General features: G+C 31.3%; 1 protein-coding gene across 1 annotated transcript in view; it reads right to left on the reverse strand.

Moving 5' to 3' along the window:
- The window catches only part of alc (5'-AMP-activated protein kinase subunit beta-1), a 48,425-nt gene that overhangs the window by 30,940 nt on the left and 2,774 nt on the right, over positions 1-14,711 (reverse strand). Inside the window, exons 2-3 of the mRNA XM_067273955.1 lie at positions 1,622-1,685; positions 180-361 (exon numbers count right to left, since the gene is read on the reverse strand). Of these exons, the coding sequence (XP_067130056.1) occupies positions 180-353 (174 nt within the window). The 5' untranslated portion in view covers positions 354-361; positions 1,622-1,685. The remainder of the gene's footprint in view (positions 1-179; positions 362-1,621; positions 1,686-14,711) is intronic.

Raw genomic sequence — 14,711 nt, forward strand, 5'->3', positions numbered from 1 at the left:
AGATTTTTTCCTAAGATTAAAAATTTATATTTTTGTAGTATGTTGCATTAAAAATTATTAAAAAATATTTGATATAGCTTGAAATCAGGCTTTAAAATTAAAAGAAATCATTAAAATGTTATGTCAGTAATATTTTAATATCTTTTAAATAATCATAAAAATGAATAAATTTAACTTACTTTAAATGAACCAAAATCATCACTATCATCAAGAGATGACTGATATAAGAATTTTTTCTTGTTTGTATTTGCTCCAAATTCAAATGCTTTCTCGTCTCTCCCAGGTGAAGATGGAGCCCCATCTGGATCAAGTGAATAGCCCCTTTCACGTTTACCTGAGCTGGTATTACCCATTCTATGTACTAAAATTAAGAAAACAATGAAATTAATTTCATACTCTTAGATTTATTTATAATAAGCAAAAAGTCAACTAATTTTTTAAAAATGATATTAGATTACTTATTTAAAATTTATTTGTTAAAGTTGCATTTATAACTTGTCAAGATAAAAAACACATACTTAAACTTGTGTTCTAAATTACATTTACACTCAAGATTAACAAAGGTTCATACAAAAATTAATTCAGCCACAACACTGAGTTGAAGGAAGCCAAATTTTCTGTTTTCTGGGTCATTTTGATGTGATTTTGACACTTTTACAAAAAATCTTAGTTCCGTTTGGAAACAGATGACCATCATATTAGAGTTTGGAGAACTATTGATGAATGCTTCAATCCCATCTTTCCTGTTGAGCTACACATTACATGACTACAGGCATGCTGGTCTGGAAAATCATCTCTTAAAACAGTTGGTCATCTGCAGTAGTCTCACAAGAGACATTGACGGCATATCAGTACATTCAGGAAATTCTGCACTCTCATTTGCTGCCTTTCATGACAGGGCTGCAAACAGCCATTTTCCAGCAAGATAATGGTTGACCATGTATACCAGTCCATGGTCATTTTAAAAATATTGTGAAAAACTAAAAACAATTTATCTTAGATATTTTATTTAGCTCCCCTTGTAAAACAACTGTACAGTACATCCCTACTTGAGCTGCAATTTGAAAATTGCAGTTCTATTGATTCCCACTGTTGTCCATCTGACCTTTCTTAATCTCAAGAATAAAGTTAGATGAAAATCAAAAACAGATATAGAAAGCCTAAGGACTACAGACCCTGATTATCTATATTTAAAACTTCTGGTCTAGACTGGAAGTTACATGATTTTTAAATTAAAATATGATATAAACTGCAGCCCAACAATGTCACAATAACTAAACAACTTTTAAAATTAAAAATCTTTTAATCAATTCATTATGATGTAATTTTTAAATAATGTTTAATATTCTTACAATTTTATAATGATAATTTTACAAGCTCTGATTCTGATCTGTAGTTTTAAATGACTCAGAACACTTAATGCTTTTTATTTAAAAATTACATGCCTTTATAATAAATGTAACTTATATTATTTTATAATGAAATTAAATTACCCATTTATCATTACATTTTTAATTCATTCACATTTATAAACCAACATAATTTTTAATTATCATAACAATCAGAAAGAATTAATTAGAATTAAAAACTATGATATTAAAATGAAAAAATTTCTGCATACCTGTAAATGATCAAAACACCAAAGAAGAAATACAAAAAAATCACTTCATTCAGCCATCTTAAACCTTAAAAAAATTTAAATATGATTACTATTAATTCAACATACATATAAAAAACAGTTTTATTAAAATAAAATTCTGTTTGTTTCAATTAACATATTGTATAAGATTGAAATTCATGCATTTAGATAAAAGTTCAAATCTGATAAATTCCTTTTCAAGAAAGAGAATTTGTCAGATCCGATTAAAACTTGCTGTTTTAGGCCAACAGTCTTCTAAGAAAATTAGCATTTTCAAGTAATACACTCATCATTAGAAATCAATTAAAGGATGAGTATATTGCCTGAAAATACTACAGCTTTCCACACACACTTTTTTTATATGTAACTCAAATTGCTTTCTTAGGGGCAAAAATCTTATAATAAAATCTAGTGTTTTCAGGCTATCAGAAGTCAATGTGAAGATAAGTGTACTGTCCAAAAGCACTAGAGTTTTTTTAATTTTTTGCCTAAAGAAAATCAATTTGAAAAATTTATAATTAAAAAGCTTTATTAACAAGTCTTAATTTATAAGATTTATTAAATGATTTAAAACATATACATCTATCTATTTAAATAATAAATGGATAATTGTATATTAAATATCTGATTACAATGTTAACATTTTACACACATTGCAGCACAGATCACATTAAATCAAGTCAATATTTTCAAATCTAAATAGCAAATTTATGCTAACTTACATCTGAGTTAATGTGTGACTGAGATCCTCAAATATTCATAGGTGGTTCGATCTATGTCAGCCTATCCCTTGCCATCTGATTATCCCAAAATTAAATCAGGATACCACATATCTGGAATAAAGGAGGATGTGATCTTCAAAGGCCTGAAGCACATTCAGCTCCAATCATCAAGTTCACAAATGGTACCCAAAATTGGACTATTCGTGGTATACCACTTGACTGAAAAAACACGAAACTCTTAAAACAAAAGATCATATCCTCCTTTATTCCAGATACATGGATGATATCCTGATTACAGCGGAACCTTGCTTAATGAGCACCTTGCATAACGAGTGTTTCGCATAACGAGAAAATCAAAATTTTAAAAAATGACTCGCTTAACGAGCGAAGTTTCGCATAATGAGTGATGAGGAGAGGAAAGTCCTGGATTGTGCACATGCTCCATCATGCTATTATCTGTGAATTTTTTTGTTTTCTGCAAATCAAATTTGCATTTTAGGTTGTATCATTCTGTGCTAGAAGAAATGATGATGATGATTCATGCTTCTTAACAATGTATATTGTATAATTTTCTTTGAATAAACATTATACGTCAAATACCGTATTTACTTGCGAACAAGACGATCTTGCATATAGGACAAGGTGACATTAAAGATCAAAATACAGAAAATTAGATTTATTAATACAATTCTAATTTATTTATTTTTATCACAAATAAATTATCATCAAATGCCTGTATTAAGGCAAACAACCATGTTTTCTTGACGCTATCACCTACAGTCTACTCGGACTCGCCCTCCGAAGCTTCGTTACAATTCTCCTATTTTTCACTCTTACTTCACAAAGCATCATCCTCTGATCCGTTGAGTAAATTTCAAATGCAGTATTTCCTGAATGACTGCTATCAGCTTTTGAGAATGCTTTTCAATGCACCTGATACCCATGTAGCAAAACCAGAAGATTATAATGCATGTGACAGGAAAAAGTTTATTTTTAGTGATTCAGAATGTACAAATATTTGTTAAAAATACCAATTTAACAAATATGACATAACTACATTTATAGCATTGCTAAGTGACCAGCTATTTTCGAATCCTCTCTTTAAAAGTTACATTCACCTTGACCTCGACAGCACTCTGCTATAATGGCATACACAGTTCACAAAAATTATTGCAAAAATGCAAAGGATCCTTTGCTTGCATGTATAGGACAAACTAGGTTTTTGAAGCAGTGAAAAATGAATAAAAATCTCATCTGATATGCAAGTAATTACAGTATTTGAGTATTTTTTTGGCATGGAATGCATTATCATATTTTACATTAATTTCTATGGGAAAAATTGTTTCGCTTGAGTATTTCACATTCAAGTAAGGTTCTGGAACGAATTATGCTCGTTAAGTGAGGTTCCACTGTATATGGAATTGTAAACCTTCCATCCAAAGCTTCCTTGATATGATCAACAACCACCTCATAGTTTAATGTTGTGCCTTGAACAGCAAAGTGACTGCCATATCCATTTCCTTGATGTCCTCATTACTTTCAATGATAGCACTCTGAGGTTTATTGAAAAGTGGTGGACAAAAAAGTTCAAGAATGCTCGTAAAGAGGGCACCAAATTTATACAAAATCCTGAGAAATGATAAAGATAGTATAAAACCAGAAGAGAGAACAGGGGTTTATAGAATTCCTTATGAGAACATGCAGTTGGGCATTAAAAAAGATTACATTGGAGTAACCACTAGGAGCTTGGGACTTAGACTCAAGGAGCATAATTATAATATCAGAAAAGAGTCTAATACTACAATTTTGTCCCAAATGGCGCAAACACAAGGTTCTATAGTCAAATGGAATGACGCAGCCATGATCAAACCTCTATATTCCCCATCTTTGGCGATGACTGCTGAAAAGATTCAGATATATAGGAGTAAACTACAGGAGAGATGTTTAAATGCAAGAGATGCAGAAAGTCTTCCATCTGTATGAAAATTTATGGTTAAAGAACTCACTAAGAACTCTAACCAGTTAAATTAATGATTTTAATAGAAGAGTTATGTTAATTTCAATTTCATAATTCTATGTACATATTTTTGTTCTGTTTTTGGGTTATTCCTTTGATTATTTTAATTTTGATTTTTAATTTTTTGTTTTTACATTATTCCATTGGTTATTTAATTTTAATTTGAATTTTGTATTCTATTAAAGGAATGCTTTAGTTCCATTTCGTTCTCAACCTGAAGATGTTATTTTATGTTTGTTATTATAATAAATTACATTTCTCGGCAAGAATAACGTGTTATTTATGTGTTTGGTGATTTGCCGAGTACTTGAGAATAATTTTGTACTAATTTTGTTTCATTTGGGTTATTCTTTCAAGTTACTGACAGCTCCAAATACAGATATTTATTTTATAACCACCCAGTATATAACTTTATTTATTCAAGGTACTCTACATACATAGTACCTTGAGTAAATAAATAACAGATTTTATGTTCTTGTCACAGAAATAACTTCAAACAGCAATCAAAGTAAATTGTTCTGATTTAATCAGGTTGCAAAGGTAAAATTTAAACATTTTGAAAAAATTTTATTGACAATTAACTCAACAATAACTACAATTCAATCTTGTAAGTAATCACCATCAATATCAATCCCATCTCACCATCTTTGTTGCAAACTTTCAATCCCATGAGCATAGAATGACTGGGATGTTAGTTTGAAGAAAGTCTCAAGCATTGTTCTCACATGGATACTGTCATTGAACTATATATTTGGCAATATGATTCTGCAAGGTGATAGTCAGTTGTCACAAGTCTGGGCTATAGGGTGGAGGAAGGAAAACCTCCCAGTTCAGACTGGCTATCTTCTCTAAGGTCATCTTTGTTCTATATGCTGGCATGTTGTGCTGATATCAGACTCTGTCAATTTTTTGAGTGTATGGAAACATTGCTCTGAATCTCTGATGGTCAACTGTGAATTATCATCCATCAGTTGAAGATCATTGTCATCAATAGTGGAATCACTGCCTGAATGGGATTCATCTTGAAGCACAAGATCTCTGTCCTTGAATTTCTGGAACCAATTTTGTAGCAGGTCTGCCTGTTGACTGTGTTCTTGCCAAATTCCTTGCAGACAGAGGCATAGCTACTGTGGAGCAGTTGGAACAAATTGCTCCAGGCACACGAATCACAAGGGCGCCAAGTTAGAAAGGGCAAAATAAAAACATTTGTAAAAATTTTTTTTGAATTTAATTATTAATCAATTAACTATTAGATTTGATTCTGTTCAACAATTTAATACTTTTTAAGTGCTTATCGCCTGCATATCTTGTTACGTCATCTGATAAAAATATTCTGGAAGGATCAGAATTGTTACAATCAGCATATCCCTCTTGTGAGGTTAGCGGATTGGGTGGAAAGAATGTCACGGCGGTCGAGCGGTCAAACAGTTGTGTGGGAGTGGAAAGATTCACTAAGACAGGTTACCATCTAAAAAACCATTTAATAAAAATATAAGGTTCTTACATTTCTCCTCAAAGCTTGGACACAAACCAATTCAAGGAGAGAATAAAAAGTCTCTTTTCCTTCTTTTTGTTGGAATGTCCCACGTTCAGTTGAAGGCTCACTCGATCCCATGTCGACATATGTTTTGGTGGAAGCCCCGGGGCGTGTGGCACAGTCTCGAATTGAAAATTGGAGAGAAGGATGGATCGGGTAGGAACCCGATGTCTCTGGGCTGCAAAGATAAAATCCGGGCGCAGACTAGATGGTGGTGGTTATTCAACACGGTAGCGAATTCAGATGAGTAACATCAACAACAAAATAATCGACAAGCACGAACTGAGAACCAAGAATTAGTAACAACCAAGAACCCGAATGTCCTTGAACGCGCGGTTTTGCATCAAAAATCGCCTCTCCATTGGTCTCTCCTTGTCACCTGGTGACAATTCGAAACTCGATGGAAGGCGCGGGAGAGGTCAACGTCGCGACTGAATATGATGCCTCTCCAGCCACGTTTTCCTCAACTTTATTCCTTTCTATTGTTCAGAATAATTTACACAAAAATCTATTGTTAGATTGAGACATCTAATCTCTCCTGTTCATCTCGGGAAAGGAGCTCTTTAAATTCTTGATTGATATCCCCCTTTCAAACCTCCCAGTTGACCCCCCGTTAAGGTCCTCACACACTGACATTTTGCTTAGTTTTGGACCTCAATTGCTTCGATTTAAAATGTGTTTTAATACTTACTTAAAAGAAATTACTTCTATACACCAAGTTGCCAAACTACTTTTAATTCACACCACAGACTCCGACATTATTGCATTTTTTTTTAACTTCACTGGCGATGAAAGCAACAGCAGAACAAAGTTTTTCAAAACTAAAATTAATCAAAACTTATTTAAGAAGCAGCATATCACAACACCGTCTTAGCTCTGGCTACTGTATCAATTGAAAAAACAATAGCTTGTCAATTTAATCAGGAGAAAATGATTGACTGACTGGCAAACAAGAAAACAATTTTGAAGTTTTTAAAATCTATTATTATGTATTTGTTATGAAACTAAACATGCATACATTTTTGTCAATATAGTTTATATAATATGTAGTAAATAATATTAGTCAGGCCGGATGGCCAAGCGGATAAAGTGGCAACCTACCACTCTGGAGGACTTGGGATCGAATTCGAACGGGTCAAAAAATTCCCAGGAATTTCTCAGGGGTTGGTCCTCATATAACAAACTCTGAGTAAATGTTTCTGCTCTGCCAAATGGCACTACAGAGTACAAAAAGACTGTCTTTATCATAGGCCTGGTCTGGCACCAGTAATCACTGAGGTGTCTGGACTTATAGGTCGAACCCAAGTTAAGTGCTCGGGCTCTGGTAGTACTACCCAATGGGGACCATCTATCCTCGCCTTCCTCGCTCTTGAGTCCCTCAAGTCCCAACCCTCTTACATGGACAAATGTTTTGGTGCAGCCTGTACTGCACATAGAGTTCTCTACCAAAGAGAGACCAGCTCTTATAAACAGTCAGTGGGGTCAGAGGACCCTGCCCAGTATGTCCACTGAGCTTATAGGTCAAAAAGACCTATTACTATTTCCATCAATTCCTTTAGTTTCAATAGGTTTCCTTTACTTGCTGCAAGCATTCAAAGTACTTGTTCAGAATGCTTAGACCAATCAACCTAATCAGCCCTCGTCAAAAGTCCTCTGTTAGAGGACAGTCAAGTACAGTACATAGTACCTCGTGTCTCCGCGAGGGCACCCACAGGAGCAGCTACCATCTCATTGTCTGAATTTGGACTTGAAGTGGGGAAACCTCCCATGACTGGTCAGTATTTGCATTAAGTACTGTACCAATTACTACTCACTGGAGTTCGGCCAACTTTAGGCACGAAGGTTGACCTACCTACCATACTTTGAGTCCAGCGGTCTTGCCAGAGGAGGGTTGGTCCATCCAGATATGTTGGCCCTGTCCCTTTCCACCCGGCCGCCCCATTATGGGCCTGGTCAAACACAATGGGCTTGCTAAAATGATGCCTTTGTAGTGTCCATAGGGTGGAAAGAGTTTAAAAAAAGGTACTCCGTACTTAAAAATTACAATTTTTATTATTATTATTTTTATATTTATTAAATTGAATATCTTACTGTTGAAATGCCTCAAATCTCAAATAAATTGTTATTAAGTAAGGTTTTAAATTGATATGTTTTTAAATTAAATGTTCAAAATAAATTTTGTGAGACCTCTTCCGAGGAACTAGTGGGTGCATCAATTCTACTTGCTCCAGGGTGCCGAATATGTAGCTATGCCACTCTTGCATATGAGATCATGAGCCTTCATTGCATGTGACCACTTTTGAAGTGAGAGAGTAACAACATGCAAATGTGTTCTTTCAAAACTTTTATATTGTCAGACATTGTTTATGCACCTATTTCGAATTAAATATGTGATGAAATGCCCTTTTACTGTACTTATATAACCATATCAAATGTTCTAGAGCATTTCTTTTCCAGTCAATTTTAAAAAAATCATAATGTCTAAATTTCACCTTAACAACCTGATACAAAAGTCTTCAAAACATTTTGTTTATATCATTTTGTAGTGCAACAGAATATGGATATCATTATTTACCATGTTTAAACTACTAAATAAGAAACTTAAATTCTAATATTACAAAAAAATTGAATAAGATAGTATAAAATAAACTCAACTGTTATGTTTTAAATAAAATAAAAAAATTCCAAAACATATATCTTAGAGAACACTTTACATAAGAGAACTTTTAAAAAAATAAATATATTTTAAAATATGCAGATTTTTTTATTATTAAAAAATACATAGAATTCTGATCATCCAAACTAATTTGTGATAAAAGTGATTTGGATAATCAGAAATTCAGATAATCAGATTAAAGTAAAAAATACTCTTATCCTCAAAAATAATTATAATACAGCTATAAAGAACCATCATAATAATTAAAAACTATTTTCAGAAATTTTTTGATCTGTCTGTTCTTTCTTCTATAAATTAATTATCTGTTATTTGCAATTGTCAGAGAACACATTTTTGTTTATATGACATGTAAATATTTTAATTCCTATAAAAATTAGAATGGATTTGAAAAATGAAACAGGATACAACTGAACATTAACATGCGATGACAACAACAGTTAGAAACAGACTAGAATGGACACAGAATAACAATCATTTAGAATGACTCAGAAAATGTCAAAAATCAAGCCTGTATCCTTTGACTTTGGTCATTCATTAAATTGATAATTCAGATAATTGGCACTCTGTTGAACAAAGAATCTATAGACTATGTTAATGTGGATTATGTTATAGTTCAGTATGTTATGTATTTATCATAATAATGTTATAATTTATTTTATCTCATTCAATATTTACTTAAATTTATAATGTACTGTACATATATATAGCTTAATATTTTTTATATAACAGTTAATTTAACTAAGAAAATGCATACAATTAGACCTAGAGGTTTAAATTACTCCATGGCTAAAATTAATCCACATTTCCAGTTGCATTTAAAAAAATAAATCCATGATATTTGAAAATACCCATCTGTACATTTATTTAAATTGCATTTTCTATGCTACAGATTACTGTAAATAACCTATTCAAAACTGTAATTGCATAAATTATTGTGCTACATTTCTTGTTATCTGTGTTACTTTTCTAGAATTATCTTTTGGTTTTCATTTAACAGTCTCTAGCCTCTCATACCAGTGTTGACTTGAGTTTATATATATATATATATATAAACTCAAGTCAGGTGTCCCCATGGGATTAAATAAACCCACATCCCAAATAAATTTAAAAAAAGAGACCCAGAGTGGAATTATTCAAGTGTTTACATTATAGTTAATATCTAGCTTAGAAAATTTTGATTGTTTCGTCATATACTATGATAACATATTAATTTTTATCTTTAAATTTTTTGTTTTTAGATTATAGGAGAGTTACATTGAAATATCTCATCAATTTTTATCTAAAAATATAATATTTAGCATATAAAAATTTATTAATTTTTAACATGTTTATTTTATTATATGTTATTGTTGAAAGCACTTGAGTTATGGTGTTCATAAAAATTCACCAGGATAAAAGGTTCTGCACATAAAACTGTTTGTTATAAAGTTTCATATGATGCTATTTTTCATTGTAACTTATGTTATAGGAAATGTTTTACAAACAAATTCAGAGCAACAACTCTTGCTTTTGTTTCTTATTTTAGAAAAGTCCTCTCTTAAGTAGATTTGGCACTTAGACAAAAACATACATTACAGGAAAACCTAAGTAAAGATTTACTATTTTGTTAAATAATAGATTTATGACTTCACAATCCATTTGTTTATACCAACAATTTTTACTTTATTCTTTAGCTACATTGACAAGTTATACAATGTAATACAAATGAATAAATTTAGATAATAAATAAATAATTTGATAATTTCTTTTTATTAGTTAGATGGATTTATCATGACTTATTTGAGATAAATTGTTTGTCAAAAATGTGCAAGGAAAATACTATATAAGTAATAAAGGATAAAGTATTTCTAAGAACTTGAAGCTAATTAGGAAACCTATTGAGAATTTTTATAACAATTAAATGATAAAATGTTGATTTTAATGACTTTTACATACTTTTATACAGAACAGAATTAATTATTTTTATATATTTTTATGCAGAAACAAGTTAGATCTTTTCAATAAAAGACATTAAGGTGTTTTATATATTTTGGGTTATAAATATGGGCAATTTCTATTTAGAATTTGCATCAAATTTATGTTGAGCCTAAATTTTTATCATCATTAATTTTGTACAATTAAAACAACAATGAAAACTGATTCCATTCATTAACAATTAAATTCAAACAACACAAAATGCTGAATACATTACAGAAGCCACCTTTTTTCTTCCAGTTTTTTTTTTTTTTTTTTAATTTCAATAAATAAAAGGATGATTCCTGAAATGTATTTTATATTTTGTGTTGTTTGAATTTAACAATTCACTATATTTCTAAAATATCCAGTTTTAAATTATTCTGATTTCAGATCTAGTTTAGGCAACTTGATGATAACAACAGGAAAAAAATATCTTAAACAGTCCATTAAAATGGTTAAATTCTACCTAGGTAGCCCCAATGGCTGCACTTCTGTAATCTCAATGACGGAGGTGATATGAAATTGAATATAGAGGGCACCAATAAAAATCTATGATTTTTATGTAAAATTATCTTATTTGTTCATAATATTTGCAAATGTGGAATAATACAAATCTTATTCTACTGCACTGTCGAAGAATGAATTTGTGTCAAAGTTAATCTGACCTGCCATTAGTTTTTTCTGAAATTTTTCCGAAAAAGTGTAAAGTCAACTGTAAAATTACTGTTTATTTCTAGTTTTATGGTAATATTTCAAGTAATTTTCTTGTTTTTTTCATTTTTATCAACAACATAATGTTGGTTGAAGAAATTTTTTCTGACAAGTTTTGGACCAAGAGTAGTTCAAGAACTTTTTTTCGCATGATGGAATCTGACTTTGACAAACTAAGTTTAGATAAAAGGATAAGTTTGGATGTAAAATTTGGATGTTCAATTGGGTTTACATCATGTTGAAGACTTTTGTAATAATTGTCCAAACCATCGTAAATTAGTATACAGACATGATAGAAATTCTGTTGTGTTAAGGTGTACTCATTGTAAAAGCTGCATTTGAGGGTACATTTAAAGGAAAGTGTGAGCATATATCTCGGGGCTGTTTATTATCATTCACTCAGCATTTGCTGTGTTTAGAGTGCACATTAAGTAATGCAGCTTCGGCTGTGGGTATCAATAAACAAACTTCCATTGATTGGGCAAACTTTATAAGGTCGGTAATAATAGCTGTACATAATACGTCGTCATTTAAAATAGGGGGGACCAAATAAAACAGCAGAAATAGACAAAACCGTAATAGCTAAAAGAAAGTACAAAAAGGGATGCAAACTTAAGGTACTAGATGGGTGGTAGGAAAAGTATGTAAAGAGGATGATTCATGCTTTGTTTGTCAGGTTAATGATAGGAGCGAATATACACTTAATTGGGTAATATCGAAGTTCGTTAATTCTGGAAGTATTGTAATAACTGACAAGTGGAGGGATTACAACCATATAAATGACTTAGAAGGTATTGAAATAGATCATATGATGGTGAATCATTCTGAAAATTTTCTAAATCCAATTATGGGCATGCTTAGAAAATAGAACGATTATGGGAAGTTTTGAAAAATAGGAAAAATCTATCAATACAATACACAGAGGACTTATCAGATTCTTATTTGTATTCATTCATGTATAAAAAGTTGGTAAAATGGCACTCGAAGTCATCAGGAGAATGTTTTCAATTGTTTGTAAAACATTTAAGTTGGATTTATCTGGTTCTGGTAAGACGCCCAAATGGAAGGAAGTGGAAAGTGTGCCCAATGCCCCAGAATCTCACAGAAACAAAAGGAAAGGAAAAAAAATGCTACCAATAACAGAAAGGTCAAAATGTCGCATAAAACAAAGTATACATCTGAACCAGAAGCCATATCAAGCCTGGGTGTGAAAAGTGGGGAAACAGAAATAGAATGAAATCAATGTAATTGTGAGTAAAAATTTTTTCATGTAAACAGTTTGTTGTATGTGTTAGAAATTTTTTTTCTATTTAAACAAACTTTGATATTTGCCATTTTGTTTCTGCACAGTCACAGGTCACAAACAAGATGGCAACTGGAAGCACAGCCTTGGGACTACCTAAATAGAATTTAACCAGATAACTAAATAAAATGATACTTTATTATAAGAGTATGTTTATTATCAATTCAAAAACCATGATTACATTATGATTTTTTGAACTGATAGATACCATAGTGAAACCTCTAAAGATTAAACTTAAAGCAGATACCATATTAAATGATTATTAAAACTTATTTTTAAACTATTATTTGATACACTTAAAACACAATATCTCAAGAAGTGCTAGATTACAAAAAAATCATTTTCAGTTTATTTATAGACCACCATTGGGATACACTCAAAGCCAAAAATGAAAACATTTCAAAATAATATTTAAAACAAAAACAAATAACCACACAAAACATCATAAAAAATAAATTAAATAATTATAAAACCAAAATAATCCATCTCTTGAAACATAATAGTGGAGAAAACAAATGTTTTTAATTGCTTTTAGCAATCATCCTCAAGTTAGAGAATTTATTAGGAAATGTATAACAAAACATATGATGGAATGTAGTAATTTAAAATAAAAAGCAACTAAGCTATTTGCTAGTGATGCCACAAATAGTGACTTTACCGAATACCGAATATTCGGCTATGCTCTCGGCCAAAGCGCCAAATATTCGGCGGCCTAATGTTCAGCAAAACATGTGTACATTTTGTGGGTGACAGGTTACAACCTGTCTCATTGCGGTGGGTACAGTAGCGATGCCATGGGCACATTTGTTTTATTTGCAAGTAGATCGTGTCATGACATGCATTAAATTCATCGTGTTACCTTGTTTCAAGCTCAAATTGTGTTACTAATAGTCCTTATGATTATTAGTAACACAAATTGAGCTTGAAACATGGTTCAACTTTGATGAGAATGATAAATATCTGGTTGCCACTTTTCTTGACCTGCATTTCAAAACCAATTTCCTGGGATTAGTTCAAATGCAAAGAGCAAAACAAAAAGTTCTTTTAGAAGCTCTGAAAATTAGTTGTGATGAGTCTACTAGTACTAATGATGATTCTTCTCCACTTTGTAAGAAAAGAAATATCAATGAAAATGATAAAACCATTGAAATACACGACAGTTTCTGGAACTGTTTTGAGGAAGTTGCTACAGAAAATACGCAAAATGATGAGGATGTGGAGAAGAAAAGTGCTATTGCAAATGACATTGATTTTTATATGAAAACTGTTCATCTAGATCGGACGGCAGACCTTTACAAGTGGAGGTCTGCAAACACAAAACAGTATCCAAGCCTGACAGAATTCGCTAAGATTTATCTATCATCTCCCGGCAGTAGTGTATATAGTGAGAGACTATTTTCAGAAGCAGGTATAGTTTATGAGGAAAAGCACAATTGTTTGCTATCAACAAATGCTGAAAAAATTGTTTTCGTTCATCATCACTCACCACTGATAGATTTTAAGTATTAAATGTAATAATTTGTAATTAAAATAAATACATTTTTGAGTAACATGTGCGTTTTTTTTCCATGATTTGGTATTCGGTATTTGGCCGAATACCGAATATTAAAAAAAGTAGCTGAATAGGCCGAATACCGAATAGTAGCCAAATATTCGTGGCATCACTACTATTTACATCCCAATACAAACATGTGACACCTGACAGCCAATCAGATGTTTGTTTTATATTTCAAATTACTATATTACATCATATGTTCTATTCTGTTATATATTTCCAAGTAAGTTCTTTTACTTGAAGATGATTGCTAAAAGCAATTGAAAATGTTTGTTTTCTCCACCATTGTGTTTCAAAAGGTGGATTTTTGGTTGTGTAAATGTATTGAATATTATCTAGTATTTAGTGCATTTATTACTTAAATTTAATATACAGGATAAGTAAAGTTTGAATATCTTAAATATCTTAACTCCCTAATTTCAGGGAGTTAGATATAATGAATTTCCATACCATTGGTAGCAACTTGACATCCTTTACATTGTTGTTTAGTTTCTGCCTATATATCTCAATCTTTTTGATAAATGCAGAAACAATTGCTACTAAGTAGTAGTAAGCAGGTAAATGAATATAATGTATTCTATTAAGTACATTAGA

The sequence above is a fragment of the Centruroides vittatus genome, unplaced genomic scaffold (genome assembly GCF_030686945.1).
Source record: "Centruroides vittatus isolate TY-2023 unplaced genomic scaffold, ASM3068694v2 contig_502, whole genome shotgun sequence".
Classification (NCBI taxonomy): Eukaryota; Metazoa; Arthropoda; class Arachnida; order Scorpiones; family Buthidae; genus Centruroides; species Centruroides vittatus.